Raw genomic sequence first — 24,441 nt, 5'->3', positions numbered from 1 at the left:
AGTCCGCGGCTCTACTTATATACCCGATACACAAAATAATCTATAAGTATCGGGTATGTAGAGGGTATTGCGCATCCAATAGATTAGCTCTGACTATCGGCTGGTGTGTCCAAAGATCTCTTCAATTTGCTATCTTATTGATACGATCATCGTGTCGAGGGCCCATGGAAAAGACGCGTGATATATGTATGCATGTATCTTCTCACTTGCATCCACATTTAGGTTTTTACTTGGCAAAAGGAATTCTTGATTTGATTGATTACACGATATGTACAAAACATAAGGGAGAAGCGTTTCGAAATGGAGGACATTGGATATCTATATGTGTGATCCTGGCTAGCTACTGGAAGCCCTGTCATTGGATCCATAGCCACAGAGTCTTTCTTTAATGCAAATTATATTTTATAAAACGTATCCATATTACACCTAAGTTTTTTTGAGCCACGCGAGGAGGATGGGGTACCCAGAGAATTTATGGCGACTAGCTTATCTCGTACTGATATGCATCCGCGTCGGAATCATCGCTGGTGGAGTAGTTCTGCTTTTGACGCCGCAGCTCGCGTTTGCTGAGCTTCTTGGACACCGCTGTCGCTGCAGCCGGGGCCTCCACCTCTTCGGCAAGCAGCTCCTCGGGCAATCCCTCCTCGTTGGGCGGATTGTCCAGTTCTGCATTGGCCACGGCTTCCGCCTCCTCGGCCTGCTTCTGGGTCTTGACCAGCTCGCACAAATACTTGTACCGCACCAGACACTCTTCCTTGGTCTTCTCCGGCACACTGTTGGCGATCTTCTGCCAGCGATCGCCGCTGGCCGCCTTCCTGTTCTTCACGATGGCCGCCTCCAGAGCGCGCTGCTGCTCCTGCGTCCAGTTGGTCTCAGGTATCAGCATGCTTTTCTCGCTGCTGCTAGTGACAGTGCCTGGGGCGGCAGTAGCAGTCACGGATGCGGACTTCTTCACCTTCTCCTTCCGGACCGCCTCCTGTGACTCCTGAACGAGGTTCTCGGCCACGCTCTCCGTCTGGCCGGGTATGCGGTAGCCGTTCTCCTTCATCTTGGCCGCCATGAAGGTGACCTCCTGGACCGAGCGGTTCATGGACTCGGCAATGGTGTTCCAGCGACTGCCCGCACCACCCGGGTGCTTCTTCACGAGGCGTATCAGCTCGGTGAGATCCTCGTCGGTCCAGAAGCCGCCGCTCACAGTGCTCTGGAAGAGTTGGGCGCCCTTGGGCGATGAGTAAAACAAACGCTGATCTATGGTTGCTAGGTAGTTGTGGTTCACCTTCTGGGCAGCGGGACGCATGCCATCCTCTTCGTTCAGCTGTCGGGCATTGATCCGGGAATAGCCGCGCAACTCCTCCTCGGTCTTCTCCGGCGCCTTGGTGTTCTGCTTGCGCTTGCGCAGGTTCTCCTTTTGCTCCTTGCGCAGGCGGGCCTGCTCTTCGGCCTCGCGCTCCAGCTCCTCCTGGCGGCGAGCGGCCTCGAGCTCTCTGTGCAGAACGGAAAAAATAACATTTATTAGCCGTAGTTCCTAGTTTATAGTGGAAGAGCTTTTTTCTTTTCTACTTACTGTCTGCGCTTCTCCAGGGCCAGCTCCTTGAGCTCGTTGGCCTTGCTGAAGCCATTCTTGATGGTCTTCGGTAGATTCCAGATGGCCACTGGTATCTGGATGGGCAGCGTGTTGAGCAGCGACGGCATGGGGATCTCGCTGAGGATCACATCCATGTCGATATTTTTATTCTTCTTCTGGAGCTTCTTCAGCTTGGTGCCGAACACCTGCTCGGCGGTGTACTTCTTTTCGAGGTAGGCGGCCCACGCGAACAGATACTGGCCAACGGTGATGATCAGGAACAGGATGAAGGCGCCTTCGTACAAGCCGATCTTGCGCATGCGGCGGTAATAGTACAGTGCCGATTTCCAATTGGGCATGCCCTCCTTGAGCACCTTGTCGTACTTCTCCCGCTTGGACGAGTCCTTCAGCACCTCGTAGATGGAGACGAGGTTCCGGAACTGGATGTTCGCGTCCTCGGACGGATTCTTGTCTGGATGCAGAACAATCGAGAGGGTGCGGAAGGCGCGCTTGATCTCGTTGTTGGTGGCAGTCTGATTGATGCCCATGAACTCGTAGAAGTTCTTGTTGATCTCCTCCACCAAATCGAAGATCTCCAGCTCCTCCGAGTGCCAGGCCCGGGCCGTGCCGCACATCAGCAGCAGGCACCCGCCCAGCAGCAGTACCAGTGTGTCCATTGGCAGTTTCATTTTGTACGTTTTGCGGGGCTACGGGCTAAATCGGAGTCCAAATCGAAATCAAAAAAATTAATGCGGCAGTCCCCACGCACGCACACACACACAACCAACACACACAGCAGCTGTCTGACACGCACGAAAGTGGCAACGTCAGCACTGCCAGCGTTGCCAACTGTCGAGTATTTGGCAACGCCGTTCCATGATTGAAATGCGCGGCACAAGACTAAACTAGAGAATTTGTTGAAGAAATACAACGTTTGTTCTTTAAAAGTTTTGGTTTTAGAAATGCAATAAAAGCAAGTATTTAGAATAGACCAGTCAAGTAGAAAATTGATTCAATAATCGTATACAATTATGTGGGCATGGCTAAATGTGCTATATAGCTAGTAATATTCCACGGAATATCAAAAACGAGGAATATGTATGTGTCGTCAGTATATTAACGGTATATTTTTTAATTGAGACGGTATATTCCGGTACTTTTCTGAGGGTCCGACGATATATGGTCGCACTGGAGAAATTTTAGCAACGATTGCGTTGGTTTTTGGACAAAATTTTTGGAATTCCACAAGGGTCCTGGCCAGAAAATGAACGTGCTTCCGCTGCTTTGGCTGCTGTGCGGCTCAAGCCTGCTGCTGCTCGCTTCTGGAGAGCAGAATGCCGCTATGGCCAGCGTTGCTGCCAATCCGCAGCCATCTCAGAGCAACAGTTCCACGGCAGCGCCGCTGGTGAATGTGGTGAATGCCACAGAACACACTGCGGTCCCTGGTCAAGTGCACATCATTGAGAAGACACAGGTCAAGTCAACCAACTCCACGGAACTGGCCAAAGAGCACGAAAAGGATATGAATAAGACGAGCACCATTCCGCCGGACAACACAGCCAAGAACAGGAAGAGGACGGACCCGGTGCAGCTGAAGCCCACCACTGCGACGGCGGCACCTACAAGCGTAGCTTCTGCAGCCAACAATGCAACAGTCACAAAGCCAGCAGCAGCGGCGGCGGCAGCAACAGTAAAGCCATCCACTGGCACCATTGTGGCTGACGGCATCTCCATAAATGATGTGATAAATGCCAACAACTCTACGACCAGCACGACTAGCAGCAGCAGGAGCTCTAGCAGCACCTCCACTACTCCATCGACTACCACAACGACGACCACTACAACCACCACGACGACGACAACGCCGCGTCCCACAAAGCCACCCGTTGTTTACAGCATGGATACGCATAGCGAATGGGAGAAGGAACAAGAGGGTAAGGTAAAGTCGCCGGCGGCTCCTTCCTTAGCTGCCTCTTCGGAGCCCCTGCCCGTGCCGGCATCCACGTTGTCCGAACCGGTGGCACCGATGGTCCAAGAGTTAACTGGAAACCTGGCGGATCGCGAAGGCAACGATTACATAGTGCCCATTGTGACGGTGCTGCTGACGGTGCCGCTGGCCATTGGTGTGGTTACAATTATGTATCGCCGCTTCCGCGAGCTGTGGAGCACGAGGCACTACAGGCGCATGGATTTCCTGGTTGATGGCATGTATAACGACTGACGAAGGCGCCAGGCGCCATCGGGCAAGAGTGGCCAGTGGTCAGCGTGCTCCACCTACTCCACCACTACCACTACATACTCCTCTTACATACAGCAAAGAATTTGTTAACCAATCGATGGGATTGCTAAGATTATTAGTTGTTTAAGTTCTCAGAATGTTTCGATGTTTGCATGCAATGCAGGAGGCAAGAGAGAGAAGATCTCCACCAGAGAGTGAGATGATGCACACAAACGCAATCACAAAAAAATATATACCTAAAGTCTTAGAGTACCGGGTATAAAAATAAATAGGATATTGCTCAGTCAATTAAAAAAAAACGCAGAACGAAGGAACGAAAAATTGGTAGATCATAAATTGTGGCTAAGAGTGGCTAAAAAATTGAAAGTTGGACAAATTTCGTAGCGGCCAAAATTGGATTTTTGTAAGCAAACTGATTTTGAATGCAAAATTAGATATATATAAGCATTATAATTGTAAGAGGCATTTGGATTTTATGCGAAGAATGAAGCATTTGTTACAAATCAGCATATGATAACCAACACACACACATACATATATATATATATACCTTTATATTATATTATATACCTTTATATAACTACTTGTATACAGCAATCAACCAATCAATCTATGAATAGTATAGCTGCGACCAAATTGTATCAACCTCCCCCATCAACCATCATCAAGCGCAATTAGCAATCACTCATTCGTAGATCTATATAGACCGTAATGTGCCTTACGAATCAGCTATATACATACCTATATACAATACTACCTATACACTGATATTCCCCCAATCACAACGCAGAGACTCACCTTTAACCCCCAAAAAATATCTTATAGTGTGCTATACAGGATGGTCTTGCATTTACTTTACGCCTCTCATTGCAGCCCGAAACCATCCGCAGATGCAACTTAGCCTCAAAGAAGTAAATCTTTTGCATATTTATATATAACATAATTATGTACACTTTTTATTGTTATTTAATGTAACAATTACAATAAAGTACGAGTATATTGCAGTATATCAAATCAAAGGGCCATAATCCATGGATATATCATAGATTTAATGAATATTTAACCGGTAATTCCAGTAATCGTCTGTTTTTGTTATAAAAACACACACTTCTATCGAAACTATAGCATAGCTACTGTATAAATACCCCGATCCTTTGGTCCCAGGATGAGTAGAATACGTAAAGAGCATAACATGAAGGAATTAATCTTATGATCAGTAAAAGATAAATGGAACATGATGGAATAGTAAATACAAGCACATTGTCTTAACATAACCATATTATACGTATTTTCTTTTCATTTAAAGAATACAAAACGTATAGCTGAGCATTCGTTGTAACCATAACTCATTTGTGTCTAGATATTGTAAAGGAGGAGTCCCCCAGAAACTGATCCCCATGGTGATTTGTGTTCCACCTTAGAGAGCATTACACGGAGAGTTTTGTGTGTGTGGAAAGTATTTTGTTGTATCACTTGGGCTGACCTGTGCCCCTGTTGATGATTTAGACAAATGTGAAAGACAGGGCGTCTCCATAGCTCAGAGCCTGCCACCACCATACCTCTGCTATACATACCTCTGGATATACATACATAAATACATACTTATCTATGTGGTGTTCTATGTATATCCATTTCAGAACAAAAGGCATTTAGCTTTAGCTTCTGTGAATGCCGTGATTGAAGTGGTGTATAAATTATCTCCATCTCTAGTGCCCTGTTTCGAATAATTTAAACAAAAAGAACGAACCATCCCGTCGGATCGGGCATCGGAAATCGGGAATCGGTCGGCGGGTATACATATTATGTGAATGTGTGAAATAAGTCGAGCAACTGCTGTCGGTTCTACGATCTACTGCTGCTGCTTGTATGTCTGTTTAGGATGGTTTTTGATACCAATTATCTTTTAAATTCTAGGGGTATACCCCCCTTTTCTTTGGTATAAATTCATACATACATTCATTGATTATATGTAACAATATTTATATGTACATATGTTAATAATCTAATTTTCAATTTAAATTCATTTTAGTTAAATATTTGTATTATTTGTTTTAATATTAATAATTAATTATGAAATATTAAAAACTATTTTCCAGGGGCAATATTATCAGATCTATTAAGAAAGAACATAATAATGAAGGTATTTTTTAATAATCCTCTCCATCTGAGGGAAAATATCCCTAATTATAGCGCAAATATACATACATACATATAAGTATACCCATATCGGGGGTATCTTTCTAGTCGTTCTATCGCCGATACGTTGAGCTTTTGTATTGTAGGAGGTTTTGTGTTTTGTTTGTTTGGTGGATTTGTGCCGCCTCCGCATTCACTTGAAAACGTGCGCTGGACGCGTGCAGTTCTCATCGATCAGTTTCCGTTTCATTTCCAAGTTCTTGTGGTTCCTGCTCTATTTCGCTGGTCGTTCGATTATTTGTCGGTGTCCAGAAATGCATCCTGCCTCGCCGCATCAACATCGCTCGCGTCTTCATGTCGGCTCGCCGGGATCGGGCCAAGTGCAGGCCTCCTCATCGACGGAGACCTTTCCGCTGACACCGCAGCCGCAGCATCAGCATACGGTGCATATACCACCTTCCGCATCGTTGCCCTATCAGGGACTCAAAACGTGTAAGATATGGGAAGAAAGGAGTTGAAATTTGATGGAAACGCGACAGATAAGAGATGGATATGTTTTTAGGCAGCTCTTTCGAAGAAATATTTAGTTGAAAAGGAACCCAAAGGTTGTACCCATAAAAATGCCAGATTCTTTTATAAAAAGTCCCATTTTGCTCACATATTGGATCTCGAACAAATTCTAAAGGAATTATACCATTATTTACCATGGGAATGGCTGCCATAGAGAATGTATAATCGAAGAGACTCAAGGATCATCAAGAGATTGAAAGAATTCCATATCTTATCACTCTATAATTATAAATTTCCATTATATTTTATTGGATAGTTCCTTCGATTTGTGGACCGGATTTCCAGGCACAGATTCGCTTGCAGCATTTTGTTTAGCTCATAAAAATATACGCACATTGACTGCCAGATACAAATAGCGCGCACACATGACCTCACAGATCTGTAGACTATACCCTCCCCCCATTCCCCCCCCCCCCCCCCCACCGGCAAAAATCCATAATTCAAGAAAATGGGAAATTAATGCGATTGAAAATCATAATCAAGGCACGAGGTGAGACGATTTCTTATTAAATGAATCCGAATCATTTCAGAACCAGTACATTGTATCTGTATGTGTGTCTGTATCTGAGCATTGAACTGTACCGATCGGACCACCAATGAAGTATGCAATATAAACTCTGCGCCGACATATGAAAATAAATAAAAAATATCCCCCAACCCACCACCCTCCCACCCCCAGGCCACGATTGAGGCATATGAACACCGATCCGTGTATCCGTGTATCCGTATATCCGTGATATAAATCGTACTGTCGAAACATATAATCTAAACAAAAGGAAAGAAATACTCAACACCCGCCGGGGCCTTTGGGCGTAAACATTCCTTGCCCATTGGGCATAAATAGTTCTCTCGAGTACGTGTATTACTCGGCTCGATAGGTGAAGAAACACAACACAACACAACACAAAAACAACAAAAATAAAACCATTTTGGATATCATATTCATGAACGTGTTTTGTGTACCATACATATATTAGATGTATGTAGCACTCGAAAACTCGCCTGTATAGTATATACTCGTACCCGTACTCGTACTCGTATTTGGCAATAAAGCAAATGTTCTACTTATGTAGTTAGTCGAGCATAAGAAATGCTCGGCTCCTGCTCTGCTGTTCGCTGGATATTTATGGAATTTATGGGATTTTTTTTACTAGATCAAAAGCAATTTGTACACATTAATTGCCTTCAAAACACAGACCCATGCCATGGAATATGTATTGTATGATGGTGTGTAGGGTAATTGAAATATCATAATGTGATCACGCCCCTTCTTAGATCACGCCCCTTCTCTTCCCTCTATCCAGGCTATCCCCTTCAATAGTAAAAACTAGACTTAAGAGCACCGCATATTGAAATCTCCAAAGAATCTTATCCAAAATCTCTCTCTGTATCTTTTGCAGCTGAAAATGATGACATGGGCTGCGTGGAGATACTAGCGACGGCTATTTCCGTGCTGATTATGATCCTGACCTTCCCCATCTCCGTGTTCATCTGCTTCAAGGTGGTGTCCGAGTACGAGCGCGCTGTGATCTTTCGCATGGGTCGCCTCCGCAGCGGTGGGGCCCGTGGTCCGGGTGTCTTCTTTGTCCTGCCCTGTGTCGACGACTACTATCCGGTGGATCTGCGCACCGTCTCGTTCGATGTGCCGCCGCAGGAGGTGCTCTCCAAGGACTCGGTGACGGTTACTGTGGATGCCGTGGTCTACTATCGCATCAGTGATCCGCTGAAGGCCGTCATCCAGGTGTACAACTACAGCCACTCGACCAGCCTCTTGGCAGCCACCACATTGCGCAATGTTCTCGGCACCCGTAATCTCTCCGAGCTGCTCACTGAGCGCAAGACCATCTCCGACACCATGCAGATGTCCCTGGACGAGGCCACCGATCCTTGGGGCGTGAAGGTGGAGCGTGTGGAAATGTAAGTGTGTCCACATCGAGCAGAAAGTATAGCCTTAATCCCTTACCTCTATCTCCAGCAAGGACGTCTCCCTGCCCACGGCACTACAGCGTGCCATGGCCGCCGAGGCGGAGGCGGCTAGGGAGGCCCGGGCCAAGGTGATTGCCGCCGAAGGCGAGATGAAGTCGTCGCGTGCCCTCCGCGAGGCCTCCGAGATCATCTCGGCCAGTCCGTCGGCCCTGCAGGTGAGTCTTTTAGCAGTTCCATCGTCCTTCGAGTGCTGATCATTCTTGTTTCTGCAGCTGCGCTACTTGCAGACCCTCAGCAGCATCTCAACGGAGAAGAACTCGACCATTATCTTCCCGCTGCCCATGGAGCTGCTCACGCCGTTTCTCAACTCCCACTCGCATGGCAGCCACCAGCAACAGCAGCAGCACAATATGCATCCCCACCCGCCGGCACCGGCCACGCCCCTGCATCGCCACCAGCACCAGCACCATCAGTGACGCTCAATGTCGGTGCTGCAGCCCTATCTGGAGGCACTGCATCGCTGCGAGCTCAAAAGACAGCAGCGCCAGCGGCAGCCGCTCACAGATCGCAACGATGACGATGACATCGTGGGCTATTTGCTGTAGCATCCGATAAAAGTGTAGGATCACTGGCGTAGAGAGATGGCGGGAAATCCGAGGAGGTTATTGTTCTTTGAAGTGTTCTTAGTCCATCTGTTGTTTTTTTATACCCGATACTCAAAATGAGTATTGGGGTATATTAGATTTGTGGTAAAAGTGGATGTGTGTAACGTCCAGAAGGAATCGTTTCCGACCCCATAAAGTATATATATTCTTGATCAGCATCAATAGCCGAGTCGATTGAGCCATGTCTGTCTGTCCGTCTGTCCGTCCGTCCGTCTGTCCGTCTGTCCGTCTGTCCGTCTGTCCGTCTGTCCGTCTGTCCGTCCCCTTCAGCGCCTAATGCTCAAAGACTATAAGAGCTAGAGCAACGATGTTTTGGATCCAGACTTCTGTGATATGTCACTGCTCCAAAAATATTTCAAAACTTTGCCCCGCCCACTTCCGCCCCCACAAAGGGCGAAAATCTGTGGCATCCACAATTTCGACGATACGAGAAAACTAAAAACGCAGAATCGTAGAAGATGACTATATCTTCTAGAGTGCAAAATCTGAACCAGATCGTATAATTATTACAGCCAGAATCACGAAAACAATTTCACTCTTTCTCGCTCTGTCTCACTCTAACACACAGGTTTCATGGTCGGTTTTGCCAATTGTAAAATATGAGTTCAAGGATCTCAGAACCTATAAAAGCCAGAGCAACCAAATTTGGTATCCACACTCCTGTGATATCGGACCTTGACCGTTTCCTGTCCAAATTTCGCCACACCCCCTTCCGCCCCCGCAAAGGACGAAAATCTGAGGCAACCACAAATCTCAGAGACTATTAAGGCTAGAGTAACCAAATTTGGTACACACACTCCTTTAAGATGTCACTATAAAACGTATATCTCAGAATTTCGCCCCACCCCCATCCGCCCCCACAAAGGACGAAAATCTGTTGCATCCACAATATTGCAGATTTGAGAAAACTAAAAACGCAGAATCATAGATAATGACCATATCTATTAGATTGCTGAATCTGGATCAGATCAGATCATTTTTATAGCCAAAAGGAACAAATCAATTTGCAGTGGCTACGCAGCGCCCGACGTCACGCTCAGACTGATTTTCTGTCTCTCTCGCACGCACTCTTTGTCGTGTCGCTTAATATTAGCGGCGTCTGCCGGAGGAGAGCCATACTGACTTAGTATCGGGTATAACCGTAGAGTTGCGGTGTCCGCAGCAACTCACAACGTTCCCCCTCGTTTTTGTGTATAAAATATGAATAATATTAGATACAAGCCAAGGCGCTTTTTGTACAAATAATCAACACTTTTCTGTATTTATATGTAGAATAAAGGGCGAAACAAATACCGATCTTATATCGTCATGAGAGTGGACTTTTTCTGAACAAAGCGGAGGTTTTATGAGAGTCTTATCTTCTTCTCCTTTTGGGAGCTTTCTTTCACTGTCGGAGGCACTGAGGACGGGATCGACACCGGTGTCTTCGAACTCTGATATCACGATATATGTATGTATGTACATATTTTAGGTATATTTTAGTTTTGCATTCTCGAGCATTTCCTTTTCACATTTTGAGCGGGTTGTCGAAGCAATGTCGTGATTTAGAATATCGCTCGATCGCTCATCTAAATTCAAGAATATCCATAATACATACATTCAAAGGGAAATCTGAGGACTCCTCAACTCTCTTAAAAGCCACTCAAGGAAGAGGAACACGTATGTTGGAGGATAGCTCCGAATATAAGATCATTCGCAACGCATTTGATTTTAAAGCCATGCTCGACAATTTCCGGGCGGCTACTGGGTTTATTTTCATCGATGATTCATCCGAGAATGGCATGCGATTCACACAGCCGGTTAAATGGTGTTCTGGTGTTCCCCTGGGTGCTGCCCCACCGAGCTTTGGGGCACGCCTCTCTTCAATCGCAGCGCAGAGCGGGAGTTAAGAGATACGAGTATCTGGTGGTGTGGGCCGAGTGTAACCGGGTCTCGACCGAGGCCCTTATCAATGGAATGCCCCGAATGGGGTTCGATTTTATTTTGTTGGCGACAGTTTCGATTGGCTCGCTGACCGGGGTGGATCACAGATCAGAGACACAGGGCCATGGAGCACCAGCAGCAGCACCAGCAGCAGCAGCAACATCAGGATGCCGACTCCCCCGTGTATGCCAACTACGAGGATATGCGCAACTCGGGACCGAGCAGCTCTACCGCCTACATGATCAACATGGGTCCTGCAGCACCACCGCAGGTGGTCCTGAACGACCACTCGCCACCGCGAAAGCGTTCCGCTGTGACGCAACAGTATCGCGGCTTCAAGACATGTAAGAAGCAGCGCTCTACTGATCAATCCATTCCATTCCATAAACTCTTTCATCGATCAAAAACCGAAAATGCCATATTCAATCCCATTTCTCTGGAATCGAAGTTTAGATTAGATTGCGTTCAAAAATACTTATAAACAAGAGATTGGGAGTGGTTGTTGTGGCTGATGTTTGCAGTCACTCTGAAGGATAGGAATGGGCATTTAATCATTTGTTAATCAACAGTCGGGAAAATGTTTATCAACAAAGCATTTTATATACTATTCGGTAAAAAAAACAACACCCAAATTGGATAGCAGATATGCAGATAGGGGTTCTGACACTATAATAAGATACATATATATCTTATCAAAAAATCATACTTTCAAGGGACTTCCGTTCCCCCCTTCCTTTTTGCTTCTCTATATTTGTTGACATCGTTTCTGTGTCGGAGCTTTGTCTTTAACAAATTTTAAAAACAGGATAAGGTCTTCAGATTTATAGTTGCAGAACCCCTATCAAGTGCGCTTTCCGGGTATGCTAAGAAACAGAAGAATCAGCTAAGAATATCTAGGAATACAACACATTGGAAGAAAGACCGCTGTGGCATGGAAGATCCGTCCATCTGGTGGTGAAAGGAAGCGCCCAAAAGGAATAGAAGACGTCAATTGTAAGATCTCTGAGTTATCCCTTACCACAGCTACAAAGTCCCGAGTGGCCTTCTTTGGGAAGGTATGGAGGAATGGAACTTCTTTCTCCATCTGTAGATCAGGTTTTACAATCCTTCCCATCCAGGGTTGCCGATCCCCCCTATAAAGTGGTCTTTCCGGGTTCACTTAATATCAATGCTTTGCAGCTTACATTCCTTTCGGCTGCAGTTACTAGAGAAGCCAAGATTGCAATTTGTTTCGAGTGTATAGGAGAGATTGCGAAACTGAAGTGCCAAGGAAATACGATTAGGGGCGTGTGCCTTATCTGGGCAAAACACATCCACATAGAGACCCATACCCCACATACATCCATCAACGATTAGTCATCATGATAGTAGCTCTTGGTCGTGGCTGCTGGGTAATCTCTCATTCTGTTCTGCTCTGTTCTGTTCTGTTCCCATTGCAGCGGAGAATGAACCGAGGGGCTGCATGGAATGGGTGGTGACGATTCTCTCGGTTCTTGTCTTCATTATCACGTCCCCCATTTCGATATTCATCTGTTTCAAGGTTGTGGCGGAGTACCAGCGCGCCATTATCTTTCGCCTGGGTCGCCTCAGTGGCGGCGCCCGGGGTCCGGGCATGTTCTTCATCCTGCCGTGCATCGACGAGTACCGCAGGGTGGACCTGAGAACCGTGACCTTCAATGTGCCCCAGCAGGAGATGCTGACAAAGGACTCGGTGACGGTCACGGTGGATGCGGTCGTCTACTATCGCATCAGCGATCCCCTCTATGCGGTAATCCAAGTCGAGGACTATAGCACCTCCACTCGCCTGCTGGCCGCCACCACACTGCGAAACATCGTGGGCACTCGAAATCTCTCCGAGCTGCTCACTGAGCGTGAAATCCTCGCCCACACCATGCAGTCCACACTGGACGAGGCCACCGAGCCATGGGGCGTTATGGTGGAGCGTGTGGAGATGTAAGTACTGTCATTATTTCTAAGTACTCTTTTTCATTCGAATCCTCTTGTCCCACGCAGCAAGGACGTCTCTCTGCCCGTGTCCATGCAGCGTGCCATGGCCGCCGAGGCGGAGGCGGCCCGCGATGCCCGCGCCAAGGTGATTGCCGCTGAGGGTGAGAAGAAGTCGGCTCAGGCTCTCAAGGAAGCATCCGATGTCATCTCCTCCAGCCCGTCAGCCCTACAGGTAAGTCCCGCATATGCGCGGATATGTTGGCTTATGTTCTGATTCTCCTTCTCTTGCAGCTGCGCTATCTGCAAACGCTGAGCAGCATCTCTGCCGAGAAGAACTCCACGATTGTGTTCCCTCTGCCAATGGAACTGCTCACGCCATATCTGGCCAAGTACGCCAACATGATGCCGCAGGTGCCACAAGTGCCGCCACAGTCGAAGGATAAAACCACTGATGGCACGCTGATCGACGCGCTGGCCGCTTGGCCGAAGACCCAATTGTAAAGCCGTTTAATCCTCGTATAACCATGCATTTCGTTATCCTTAATCTTTGGTGTTTACAACAAATAAACATTCTCCTGTGCCACGGCAAGGGCCCTGGCAGCCGCTTCGCCCATGGCCCGCTGGAAGCCTGAATCGCCGGCTATGATAAGGACTCGCAGTCCTGGGATGGCGGGATTGGCATGGCTCTCCAGCTCGGAAGCATCCAGTCGGTGCAGGCACACCCTCTCCTTGTATCGGAGGCTCCTGCGCAGCTCGACGCACTCCTGGATACAGTGTCCGGCGCCCAGACATTCAGCAGAGCCACATTGCTGATGGGGCAGATACAGGCAGCTACGATAATTCCAGTATTTGGAAAACTCCAGGAGCTGGTCACGAAAGTATACATGCTGCAGATCGGGGGAGCATACCAGATGCCAAATGCGACTCATGTCGTCCTCGTTCTCCAGCACTTGGCCGACCAATGGCAGCGTTGGGGCGATGGCCACGCCCTGGGCAAGAATGAAAATACACTTGGTCACGGCTGGATCGTGCCGATAGTTGCCAATGGGTCCACGAAACTCCAGCCTGTCGTTGAGTTGCATGGCAGCCAGGTTCTTTGACATGGGACCATCAGGCTGCAGCTTCACCAGAATTTTGAACTCTTTACTGGCAAAGTCCGTCCAGTAGGGGGAATAGGGGCGCAGCAGGGAGCCAATGCGTAGCATTACGTGGTGTCCAGGTGGAATATCCAGTACGCAGTCATCCTTTTCGTCGCTATCCGCGGCTAAGTGTAGGAATAGCACTTTGTCATCGCCCTTGTGGCTGTCCTTCTGCAACAGCCGGAACCTGGTGTACTTGAGAATAATGTTTCGCTTTCCGGCTAGCAGCGCTCGCTGGCTGGGCTTAGGTTTGTTGTCCAATATGCAGTTTGTACAGCCATTACCACAGCAATCTGATTCCTGGATGGTAAACGCGTCTTCCACTTTCTGTTCCCCGTCGGCTGTCATGCTAACAGTGTTGGTCCATTCAGGGTCAAAATGTGGCGGGAAAAGGGCTAACATTAACTTGAAGCTGAGCTTTTCTTCATTTGTATGTTATTTGGACAGCTACAATTTGGTCATTTGATTTCAGCAAAATCAATTCATTTATAGAGGAGCGTCACGGAGTTGTCACGTCACCATAAGTAGATTGAAGAAAAAAGAAGCTAGAAAGAGCTAAAAATTAAATAAAAAGCTAAATGGAATTTGAAATAAGCTAGATTTTAAGCTTTAAGTTTAATTTTGATTTTAAAGTAAGCCAAATCTAGCTTAAAATAAGGTAAAATAGCAACAGGCCGCATATCGACAGATGCACACCGATATCGATGTGACCGTTCACCGCTATATAATGGTATATTTTGCCAATTTTAACGTTATGGAGAAATTCAATAAAAGCAAGTATTAAGAATAAGCCGGTCAAGTAGAAAATAGATTCATTCATTGGATAAAATTATGTGGGCATTGCGAAATGTTCTATATAGCTAATAATATTTGACGGAAGATCAATAACGAGGAATATGTAAAATAGAACTTGAGTTCGTCAGTATATTTCTGGTATATTTTTTAAATGAGACGGTATGTTTCGGTATATTTCTGAGGGTCGGACGGTATATTTTATCGACATATCGTATATTTTATCGTATTGCTCTGCACAATACGAAAAGTATGCCAGGCGTGTGTAAATAACAAAAGAAAAGGCAAGACGGGATAGTAGCGCAGCGCAGCAGCAGCAGCATAAGCAACAGAAGCAAGAGTAGCAGCACCTGGCAGCGAAATATTTTTGGCCCCCATCGCAGCGCGTGCGTGAGTGTGCGTGCATCTGTGCGCAGCAGTGAGTACTGCAAGAGCAAGCAGCAAAAACAAAGACCAAAGCGAAGGCATCGTATCGTCGGCATCGAGAAGGAGGACACACGACAATGTGCAACTAGTGTCGGGCACAGCGCGAGATCACAGTAAGCAGCTCTCATGGCAAAATAGCCGTCCAAGATGAATCTGGAATCGCTCTTTCGCGACTTCAATCCCTGGTACGTACCGCAGATCCCCTGAGTATTTGGTAATCCTAACGACTTTTCTTTGTTGCTTCTTGCAGCAAATTCATTGTTCACTGCAGCCTCTTTACCTTTGTGACCCTATATGCCTTGCGTCTAGATAACTACATTGGTAAGCTGCCCCATTCCCAGTGCCCGCCCATTCCTAACCCATCCCCGCTGTTTTCCGGTAGATTGGCCTTATTGGGCCATCTTCACGCCACTGTGGATATGGAAGTGCACAGCCATACTGGGAGCCATCGTTGGTGCGATTGTGTGGTGCCGCTATCCCCACTACCGCTTAGAAGGCGATGCCTACACGCAGTTCAAGGCGATGCTCATCTCCTTGGCCCTGCATCTCATACTGCTGATGTTTGAGCTCTTAGCGTGCGACAAACTGACCTCGGATCGCCACCTCTGGGTGCTTGTGTTCATCCCGCTGATCTTCGGCTCGGTGGTCAGTGTGGGGGCCTGTGTGTGGGCCGTCAAGCATGATCGCTCCTTCGAGCTGGAGCTCTTTTTGGCCGTCAATGCGCTGCAGTTCGTCTCGCTGCCACTGAAGCTGGATCGGTTCGTTTACTGGAACTGGGATGTGGTGTTCGTGCCCATGTGGATTGTCATCTGCCTGAGCCTGGTCAGTGTGCTGTACAACATCATATTCTGCGGCATCATGATGCGCACACCAGAGGTCTCACTGCAGCAAAAAAAGGCGGCCCTCAATGCGGCTGTGGGCAACATTTGCACTGTTCTTCCCCTGCTCTGCTTTCAGGTGAGTTTCGAATAGAATGATTAATGATTGCAAATCCTGGAAGTTAACTCTTGATTTGTCCTTGCCCCACAGGTGGTCATATGCGACAAGCTGGACGGGGAGCTTAAGTTCCCCTACATTGTGGTTTTCTCGCCGCTGCTCGTCTCCATCCTGGCCCTGATCATCCTCAGCTTCACGGCCAAGGGCGGCAACATGTGGTGGTTCGGTATACGCAAATCCTTTAGCCAGTTCCTGCTATCGGCCATGCCGTTCCTCCAGGAGTACGGTAACATCAGCTACCATGCCGACACGCATAGCAATGCTGGGCAGTCCGTGCCATTGGATGCCTTCTCCTCCACCAGCACGGCGGCCGCCAACGAACAGCTGCACGAGTTCAGCCGGCACGACAAGAAGAACAAGAAGGGGGCCAAGAATGATATCTTGAAGCCGGTGGTGCCATTCGTGAGCATTGATTTGCCGGACTAGACAACAGTAGTGTAACAGCAGTGACAGCAGCGCCACAGCGACAGCGGAAACAATAAGAAATCAAATAGATTTAAGGACAACACACATCTCAGAACACAAACACATGCACACCTGACGATAGGTGCACACACTCACATGAGCACACATGCATTACTATATATATATACCATACATACATCGGCCGTAGCTTATACTCTCGTACTGAACTCTAATTGTAAGCCTCATGCTAAATATACCCGCCCCTAGCCGTAGCTGTAGCCTTCACCTTCAGCACACACCATGGCTCGAGCCGCACAAAAACGCACACCCATACGAACACGCAATAGGGAGACGGAGACCATCTAATAGTTTTAAATTCCAGATACAGGCCGCTTATACACGCGCACACTACAACATAATGCCTGACCTCCCCGCAATAATGGAAGGAAAGGTTAGTTTTACATGGTGGTAAAGAAACTTTCCTCCTCTCCCCCACACACGCAGGCACAAAGAAATCTATGTTTAAACGCGCTACAAGAAGAAATGTATATATTCTACACATTACATTATTAAACAAATCTCTTAAGAGCTTCCAAATTAGTATTAAATGCCTAAACGTAGATTTATTGTGGAATTAAAAAATTTGGCATTGATTTTAATGAAGGATTGAGAGCAATCTGCAGATCAGCTCCAGCGTTGAATTTTAAGATGAACCTCGTTGTGCTCTGCCTTTGAATTCCACATTTTAGCCTAATTCACATACATTACAGGAACTCCTCGCACCAATCGTTGAGACAGTTGTAGCAGTCTGAGGCCTGCTTGGAGCTAGCATGGCACACATCCTTCATCCAGTCCTTGAAGAGCTCCTCATCCTTCTTCAAGACCAAGTATTGCCCAAGCACGGTGTACGCCTGCAATGAATGTATATATGGGTATATTAGCAATACGTCTTTGTTACACACGCGCTCACGCACGCAACATAAGCATATACGCACCTTGTCAAAGCCAGCCTCAGCTAAGCGTCCGCCCAGCGTCTCTCCAATTCCTGCCAATTCTGTGACAGATTTATTGCCCATGGGCTCTGCCACAAAATTCCGATACTTTTGAGATGTGCCCGACATTTTGTACGTTTTTTAGAGCTGAGTGAGTTGCAAATTGCTAGCTTGGCCTTTTTTCGTATATTTTCCGCGGCGTTTGTGAAATGCAGTGTGACCACAATAAGACATACGGTGTGACCCGCAGAAATATACCGTCTCTTTTTCAAAATATATCGTAAATATACCAATGAAACAACGAAGTTAGCCAACTTAAGCCCTCTTTATTCAAACAGAATAACAATTTGAATTAAACCGCGGAAAATAATACTCATAATAATAATAATAATAATAATAATTCTTCTCTTAGATCCACAGCATCCTTCATCTTTACTTTTTAAAAATACCATTCTTTAAGATTTAATAACCACAGAAATCATATTCTCCGATTTTGATATTCGGTTGAATATTACTCGCTAGATAGTACCCTCAGCCCCAAGTACATAATTTTATCCCATTGATAATTCAATTTTCTACAGGATTGGGAAATTTAATATGCTTCCTTTAATTTGATTGTGTCTAAAATAAGGTTAAAAGGTTAATAAAAGTTTAAAAATAAAACGTAAGTGAGGTTGGAATGTAGGGACATTGTGGCGCTGAAAAAGAAAATTGCCACAATGAATAATCGCTGCACGAAAAGACGATATCCCACCACGAAAAAGAAAACCCCACAAAAAGGGAGCAAGCCCATCCAACGACTATCGATACTATCGACTGAATACGAGTGGTGCGCGCCAAATTGGAATAAATGATGCAGGGAAGCACGATTTGAAGAAAAATCAAGAACGTGATGAAGATTCTCTCGTGGACGGCTGCCGGCAAAGAAATCCATCATTAGCTCAAATTTAAGTATTCGGTTTATGCTGTTATATGCTGTGGCATGATATATGTTAAATCTATGTTTAAACGCGCTACGAGAAGAAATGTATATATTTTACACATTACATTATTAAACAAATCTCTTAAGAGCTTCCTAATGAGTATTAAATGCCTAAACGTAGATTTATTGTGGAATTAAAAAAGTTGGCATTGATTTTAATAAAGGATTGAGAGCAATTTGCAGATCAGCTCCAGCGTTGAATATTAAGATGAACCTCGTTGTGCTCTGCCTTTGAATTCCACATTTTAGCCTAATCAACATACATTACAGGAACTCCTCGCACCAATCGTTGAGACAGTTGTAGCAGTCTGAGGCCTGCTTGGAGCTAGCATGGCACACATCCTTCATCCAGTACTTAAAAAGCTCCTCATCCTTCTTCAAGACCAAGTATTGCCCAAGCACGGTGTACGCCTGCAATGAATGGATATATGGGTATATTAGCAATACGTGGTTGTTACACACGCGCTCACGCACGCAACATAAGCATATACGCACCTTGTCAAAGCCAGCCTCAGCTAAGCGTCCGCCCAGCGTCTCTCCAATTCCTGCCAATTCTGTGACAGATTTATTGCCCATGGGCTCTGCCACAAAATTCCGATACTTTTGAGATGTGCCCGACATTTTGTACGTTTTTTAGAGCTGAGTGAGTTGCAAATTGCTAGCTTGGCCTTTTTTCGTATATTTTCCGCGGCGTTTGTGAAATGCAGTGTGACCACAATAAGACATACGGTGTGACCCGCAGAAATATACCGTCTCTTTTTCAAAATATATCGTAAATATACCAATGAAACAACGAAGTTAGCCAACTTAAGCCCTCTTTATTCAAACAGAATAACAATTTGAATTAAACCGCGGAAAATAATACTCATAATAATAATAATTCTTCTCTTAGATCCACAGCATCCTTCATCTTTACTTTTTAAAAATACCATTCTTTAAGATTTAATAACCACAGAAATCATATTCTCCGATTTTGATATTCGGTTGAATATTACTCGCTAGATAGTACCCTCAGCCCCAAGTACATAATTTTATCCCATTGATAATTCAATTTTCTACAGGATTGGGAAATTTAATATGCTTCCTTTAATTTGATTGTGTCTAAAATAAGGTTAAAAGGTTAATAAAAGTTTAAAAATAAAACGTAAGTGAGGTTGGAATGTAGGGACATTGTGGCGCTGAAAAAGAAAATTGCCACAATGAATAATCGCTGCACGAAAAGACGATATCCCACCACGAAAAAGAAAACCCCACAAAAAGGGAGCAAGCCCATCCAACGACTATCGATACTATCGACTGAATACGAGTGGTGCGCGCCAAATTGGAATAAATGATGCAGGGAAGCACGATTTGAAGAAAAATCAAGAACGTGATGAAGATTCTCTCGTGGACGGCTGCCGGCAAAGAAATCCATCATTAGCTCAAATTTAAGTATTCGGTTTATGCTGTTATATGCTGTGGCATGATATATGTTAAATCTATGTTTAAACGCGCTACGAGAAGAAATGTATATATTTTACACATTACATTATTAAACAAATCTCTTAAGAGCTTCCTAATGAGTATTAAATGCCTAAACGTAGATTTATTGTGGAATTAAAAAAGTTGGCATTGATTTTAATAAAGGATTGAGAGCAATTTGCAGATCAGCTCCAGCGTTGAATATTAAGATGAACCTCGTTGTGCTCTGCCTTTGAATTCCACATTTTAGCCTAATCAACATACATTACAGGAACTCCTCGCACCAATCGTTGAGACAGTTGTAGCAGTCTGAGGCCTGCTTGGAGCTAGCATGGCACACATCCTTCATCCAGTACTTAAAAAGCTCCTCATCCTTCTTCAAGACCAAGTATTGCCCAAGCACGGTGTACGCCTGCAATGAATGGATATATGGGTATATTAGCAATACGTGGTTGTTACACACGCGCTCACGCACGCAACATAAGCATATACGCACCTTGTCAAAGCCAGCCTCAGCTAAGCGTCCGCCCAGCGTCTCTCCAATTCCTGCCAATTCTGTGACAGATTTATTGCCCATGGGCTCTGCCACAAAATTCCGATACTTTTGAGATGTGCCCGACATTTTGTACGTTTTTTAGAGCTGAGTGAGTTGCAAATTGCTAGCTTGGCCTTTTTTCGTATATTTTCCGCGGCGTTTGTGAAATGCAGTGTGACCACAATAAGACATACGGTGTGACCCGCAGAAATATACCGTCTCTTTTTCAAAATATATCGTAAATATACCAATGAAACAACGAAGTTAGCCAACTTAAGCCCTCTTTATTCAAACAGAATAACAATTTGAATTAAACCGCGGAAAATAATACTCATAATAATAATAATAATAATAATAATTCTTCTCTTAGATCCACAGCATCCTTCATCTTTACTTTTTAAAAATACCATTCTTTAAGATTTAATAACCACAGAAATCATATTCTCCGATTTTGATATTCGGTTGAATATTACTCGCTAGATAGTACCCTCAGCCCCAAGTACATAATTTTATCCCATTGATAATTCAATTTTCTACAGGATTGGGAAATTTAATATGCTTCCTTTAATTTGATTGTGTCTAAAATAAGGTTAAAAGGTTAATAAAAGTTTAAAAATAAAACGTAAGTGAGGTTGGAATGTAGGGACATTGTGGCGCTGAAAAAGAAAATTGCCACAATGAATAATCGCTGCACGAAAAGACGATATCCCACCACGAAAAAGAAAACCCCACAAAAAGGGAGCAAGCCCATCCAACGACTATCGATACTATCGACTGAATACGAGTGGTGCGCGCCAAATTGGAATAAATGATGCAGGGAAGCACGATTTGAAGAAAAATCAAGAACGTGATGAAGATTCTCTCGTGGACGGCTGCCGGCAAAGAAATCCATCATTAGCTCAAATTTAAGTATTCGGTTTATGCTGTTATATGCTGTGGCATGATATATGTTAAATCTATGTTTAAACGCGCTACGAGAAGAAATGTATATATTTTACACATTACATTATTAAACAAATCTCTTAAGAGCTTCCTAATGAGTATTAAATGCCTAAACGTAGATTTATTGTGGAATTAAAAAAGTTGGCATTGATTTTAATAAAGGATTGAGAGCAATTTGCAGATCAGCTCCAGCGTTGAATATTAAGATGAACCTCGTTGTGCTCTGCCTTTGAATTCCACATTTTAGCCTAATCAACATACATTACAGGAACTCCTCGCACCAATCGTTGAGACAGTTGTAGCAGTCTGAGGCCTGCTTGGAGCTAGCATGGCACACATCCTTCATCCATTACTTAAAAAGCTCCTCATCCTTCTTCAAGACCAAGTATTGCCCAAGCACGGTGTACGCCTGCAATGAATGGATATATGGGTATATTAGCAATACGTGGTTGTTACACACGCGCTCACGCACGCAACATAAGCATATACGCACCTTGTCAAAGCCAGCCTCAGCTAAGCGTCCGCCCAGCGTCTCTCCAATTCCTGCCAATTCTGTGACAGATTTATTGCCCATGGGCTCTGCCACAAAATTCCGATACTTTTGAGATGTGCCCGACATTTTGTACGTTTTTTAGAGCTGAGTGAGTTGCAAATTGCTAGCTTGGCCTTTTTTCGTATATTTTCCGCGGCGTTTGTGAAATGCAGTGTGACCACAATAAGACATACGGTGTGACCCGCAGAAATATACCGTCTCTTTTTCAAAATATATCGTAAATATACCAATGAAACAACGAAGTTAGCCAACTTAAGCCCTCTTTATTCAAACAGAATAACAATTTGAATTAAACCGCGGAAAATAATACTCATAATAATAATAATAATAATAATAATTCTTCTCTTAGATCCACAGCATCCTTCATCTTTACTTTTTAAAAATACCATTCTTTAAGATTTAATAACCACAGAAATCATATTCTCCGATTTTGATATTCGGTTGAATATTACTCGCTAGATAGTACCCTCAGCCCCAAGTACATAATTTTATCCCATTGATAATTCAATTTTCTACAGGATTGGGAAATTTAATATGCTTCCTTTAATTTGATTGTGTCTAAAATAAGGTTAAAAGGTTAATAAAAGTTTAAAAATAAAACGTAAGTGAGGTTGGAATGTAGGGACATTGTGGCGCTGAAAAAGAAAATTGCCACAATGAATAATCGCTGCACGAAAAGACGATATCCCACCACGAAAAAGAAAACCCCACAAAAAGGGAGCAAGCCCATCCAACGACTATCGATACTATCGACTGAATACGAGTGGTGCGCGCCAAATTGGAATAAATGATGCAGGGAAGCACGATTTGAAGAAAAATCAAGAACGTGATGAAGATTCTCTCGTGGACGGCTGCCGGCAAAGAAATCCATCATTAGCTCAAATTTAAGTATTCGGTTTATGCTGTTATATGCTGTGGCATGATATATGTTAAATCTATGTTTAAACGCGCTACGAGAAGAAATGTATATATTTTACACATTAATTACATTATTAAACAAATCTCTTAAGAGCTTCCTAATGAGTATTAAATGCCTAAACGTAGATTTATTGTGGAATTAAAAAAGTTGGCATTGATTTTAATAAAGGATTGAGAGCAATCTGCAGATCAGCTCCAGCGTTGAATGTTAAGATGAACCTCGTTGTGCTCTGCCTTTGAATTCCACATTTTAGCCTAATCAACATACATTACAGGAACTCCTCGCACCAATCGTTGAGACAGTTGTAGCAGTCTGAGGCCTGCTTGGAGCTAGCATGGCACACATCCTTCATCCAGTACTTAAAAAGCTCCTCATCCTTCTTCAAGACCAAGTATTGACCAAGCACGGTGTACGCCTGCAATGAATGGATATATGGGTATATTAGCAATACGTCTTTTTACACACGCGCGCACGCACGCAACATAAGCATATACGCACCTTGTCAAAACCAGCCTCAGCTAAGCGGCCGCCCAGCGTCTCTCCAATTCCTGCCAATTCTGTGACTAATTTATTTCCCATGGGCTCTGCCACAAAATTGCTATATTTTTTAGATGTGCCCGACATTTTTTACGTTTTTTAGAGCTGAGTGAGTTGCAAATTGCTAGCTTTGCCTTTTTTCATATATTTTCCGCGGCGGTTGTGAAATGCAGTGTGACCATAATAAGACATACGGTGTGACCCGCAGAAATATACCGTCTCTTTTTCAAAATATATCGTAAATATACCAATGAAACAACGAAGTAAGCCAACTTAAGCCCTCTTTATTCAAACAGAATAACAATTTGAATTCAACCGCGGAAAATAATACTCATAATAATAATAATAATTCTTCTCTTAGATCCACAGCATCCTTCATCTTTACTTTTAAAAAATACCAAGCTATCTTTCACCTAAATTACGCTTAAATTCTTTAAGATTTAATAACCACAGGTCAACAATGGTTCCTATCCATGCTCAGAAATCATATTCCCTGATACTCGTTAGATAGTACCCTCAGCCCCAAATACATAATTTTATCCCATTGATAATGCAATTTTCTACAGGATTGGGAAATTTAATATGCCTCCTTAATTTGATTGTGTATAAAATAAGGTTAATAAAAGTTAAAAAATAAAACGTAAGTGAGGTTGAATGAATAATCGCTGCACGAAAAGACGATATCCCACCACGAAAAAGAAAACCCCACAAAAAGGGAGCAAGCCCATCCAACGACTATCGATACTATCGACTGAATACGAGTGGTGCGCGCCAAATTGGAATAAATGATGC

At 44.6% G+C, this 24,441-nt stretch overlaps 10 protein-coding genes, 1 long non-coding RNA gene and 1 pseudogene across 12 annotated transcripts; 4 read left to right on the top strand and 8 right to left on the bottom strand.

The window, feature by feature from the left end:
- Positions 1–315: 315 nt before the first annotated feature.
- LOC4814977 (dnaJ homolog subfamily C member 1) lies at positions 316–2,379 on the bottom strand. Its single transcript, XM_001354962.4, has 3 exons — positions 1,565–2,379; positions 1,277–1,484; positions 316–1,201 (listed from the first exon to the last, which is right to left on the bottom strand). The coding sequence occupies exons 1-3, from the start codon at positions 2,251–2,253 to the stop codon at positions 482–484; spliced, it is 1,617 nt and encodes a 538-aa protein (XP_001354998.3). The 5' UTR covers positions 2,254–2,379; the 3' UTR covers positions 316–481.
- A 325-nt stretch (positions 2,380–2,704) lies between these two features.
- Positions 2,705–4,442, top strand: LOC4815340 (cell wall protein DAN4). Its single transcript, XM_001354963.4, has one exon. It carries the CDS (start codon positions 2,829–2,831, stop codon positions 3,783–3,785), a length of 957 nt encoding a protein of 318 aa, XP_001354999.3. The 5' UTR covers positions 2,705–2,828; the 3' UTR covers positions 3,786–4,442.
- Positions 4,443–6,130: 1,688 nt separating this feature from the next.
- On the top strand, positions 6,131–9,134 carry LOC6901614 (band 7 protein AGAP004871). Of its 2 annotated transcripts, none has more exons than XM_002134248.3 (4): positions 6,131–6,431; positions 7,910–8,426; positions 8,485–8,650; positions 8,708–9,134. In XM_002134248.3, the coding sequence occupies exons 1-4, from the start codon at positions 6,254–6,256 to the stop codon at positions 8,909–8,911; spliced, it is 1,065 nt and encodes a 354-aa protein (XP_002134284.3). In that variant the 5' UTR covers positions 6,131–6,253; the 3' UTR covers positions 8,912–9,134. The 2 variants fall into 2 exon arrangements, with proteins under 2 accessions (XP_002134284.3, XP_033237340.1); XM_033381449.1 differs by lacking the exon at positions 6,131–6,431 and adding an exon at positions 7,720–7,736.
- Positions 9,135–11,089: 1,955 nt separating this feature from the next.
- On the top strand, positions 11,090–13,603 carry Mec2. The gene is made up of 4 exons (XM_001354964.4): positions 11,090–11,367; positions 12,463–12,976; positions 13,037–13,202; positions 13,262–13,603. The coding sequence occupies exons 1-4, from the start codon at positions 11,148–11,150 to the stop codon at positions 13,469–13,471; spliced, it is 1,110 nt and encodes a 369-aa protein (XP_001355000.2). The 5' UTR covers positions 11,090–11,147; the 3' UTR covers positions 13,472–13,603.
- LOC117184368 (uncharacterized) lies at positions 11,513–12,463 on the bottom strand. Its single transcript, XR_004469681.1, has 2 exons — positions 12,042–12,463; positions 11,513–11,971 (listed from the first exon to the last, which is right to left on the bottom strand). It is a non-coding gene; the product is annotated as an uncharacterized lncRNA (long non-coding RNA).
- Positions 13,484–14,807, bottom strand: LOC4814540 (NADH-cytochrome b5 reductase-like). The gene has a single exon (XM_001354965.4). The coding sequence runs from the start codon at positions 14,509–14,511 to the stop codon at positions 13,525–13,527; it is 987 nt and encodes a 328-aa protein (XP_001355001.4). The 5' UTR covers positions 14,512–14,807; the 3' UTR covers positions 13,484–13,524.
- A 285-nt stretch (positions 14,808–15,092) lies between these two features.
- Positions 15,093–17,321, top strand: LOC4814541 (transmembrane protein 185B). The gene is made up of 4 exons (XM_001354966.4): positions 15,093–15,512; positions 15,578–15,648; positions 15,710–16,284; positions 16,357–17,321. The coding sequence occupies exons 1-4, from the start codon at positions 15,475–15,477 to the stop codon at positions 16,747–16,749; spliced, it is 1,077 nt and encodes a 358-aa protein (XP_001355002.2). The 5' UTR covers positions 15,093–15,474; the 3' UTR covers positions 16,750–17,321.
- Positions 17,322–17,325: 4 nt separating this feature from the next.
- LOC6901615 (barrier-to-autointegration factor) lies at positions 17,326–17,961 on the bottom strand. Its single transcript, XM_002134249.3, has 2 exons — positions 17,724–17,961; positions 17,326–17,639 (listed from the first exon to the last, which is right to left on the bottom strand). The coding sequence occupies exons 1-2, from the start codon at positions 17,847–17,849 to the stop codon at positions 17,493–17,495; spliced, it is 273 nt and encodes a 90-aa protein (XP_002134285.1). The 5' UTR covers positions 17,850–17,961; the 3' UTR covers positions 17,326–17,492.
- An 838-nt stretch (positions 17,962–18,799) lies between these two features.
- LOC6901616 (barrier-to-autointegration factor-like) lies at positions 18,800–19,438 on the bottom strand. The gene is made up of 2 exons (XM_002134250.3): positions 19,198–19,438; positions 18,800–19,113 (listed from the first exon to the last, which is right to left on the bottom strand). The coding sequence occupies exons 1-2, from the start codon at positions 19,321–19,323 to the stop codon at positions 18,967–18,969; spliced, it is 273 nt and encodes a 90-aa protein (XP_002134286.1). The 5' UTR covers positions 19,324–19,438; the 3' UTR covers positions 18,800–18,966.
- Positions 19,439–20,261: 823 nt separating this feature from the next.
- On the bottom strand, positions 20,262–20,900 carry LOC117184366 (barrier-to-autointegration factor-like). Its single transcript, XM_033381451.1, has 2 exons — positions 20,660–20,900; positions 20,262–20,575 (listed from the first exon to the last, which is right to left on the bottom strand). Exons 1-2 carry the CDS (start codon positions 20,783–20,785, stop codon positions 20,429–20,431), a joined length of 273 nt encoding a protein of 90 aa, XP_033237342.1. The 5' UTR covers positions 20,786–20,900; the 3' UTR covers positions 20,262–20,428.
- Positions 20,901–21,659: 759 nt separating this feature from the next.
- On the bottom strand, positions 21,660–22,382 carry LOC117184367 (barrier-to-autointegration factor-like; annotated as a pseudogene).
- Positions 22,383–23,215: 833 nt separating this feature from the next.
- Positions 23,216–23,822, bottom strand: LOC6901617 (barrier-to-autointegration factor-like). The gene is made up of 2 exons (XM_002134251.3): positions 23,611–23,822; positions 23,216–23,527 (listed from the first exon to the last, which is right to left on the bottom strand). Exons 1-2 carry the CDS (start codon positions 23,734–23,736, stop codon positions 23,381–23,383), a joined length of 273 nt encoding a protein of 90 aa, XP_002134287.1. The 5' UTR covers positions 23,737–23,822; the 3' UTR covers positions 23,216–23,380.
- Between the last annotated feature and the right edge of the window lie 619 nt (positions 23,823–24,441).

Source organism: Drosophila pseudoobscura, chromosome X, assembly GCF_009870125.1.
Source record: "Drosophila pseudoobscura strain MV-25-SWS-2005 chromosome X, UCI_Dpse_MV25, whole genome shotgun sequence".
In the NCBI taxonomy this organism is placed as follows: domain Eukaryota; kingdom Metazoa; phylum Arthropoda; class Insecta; order Diptera; family Drosophilidae; genus Drosophila; species Drosophila pseudoobscura.
This window is presented reverse-complemented; position numbering and strand designations above follow the sequence as displayed.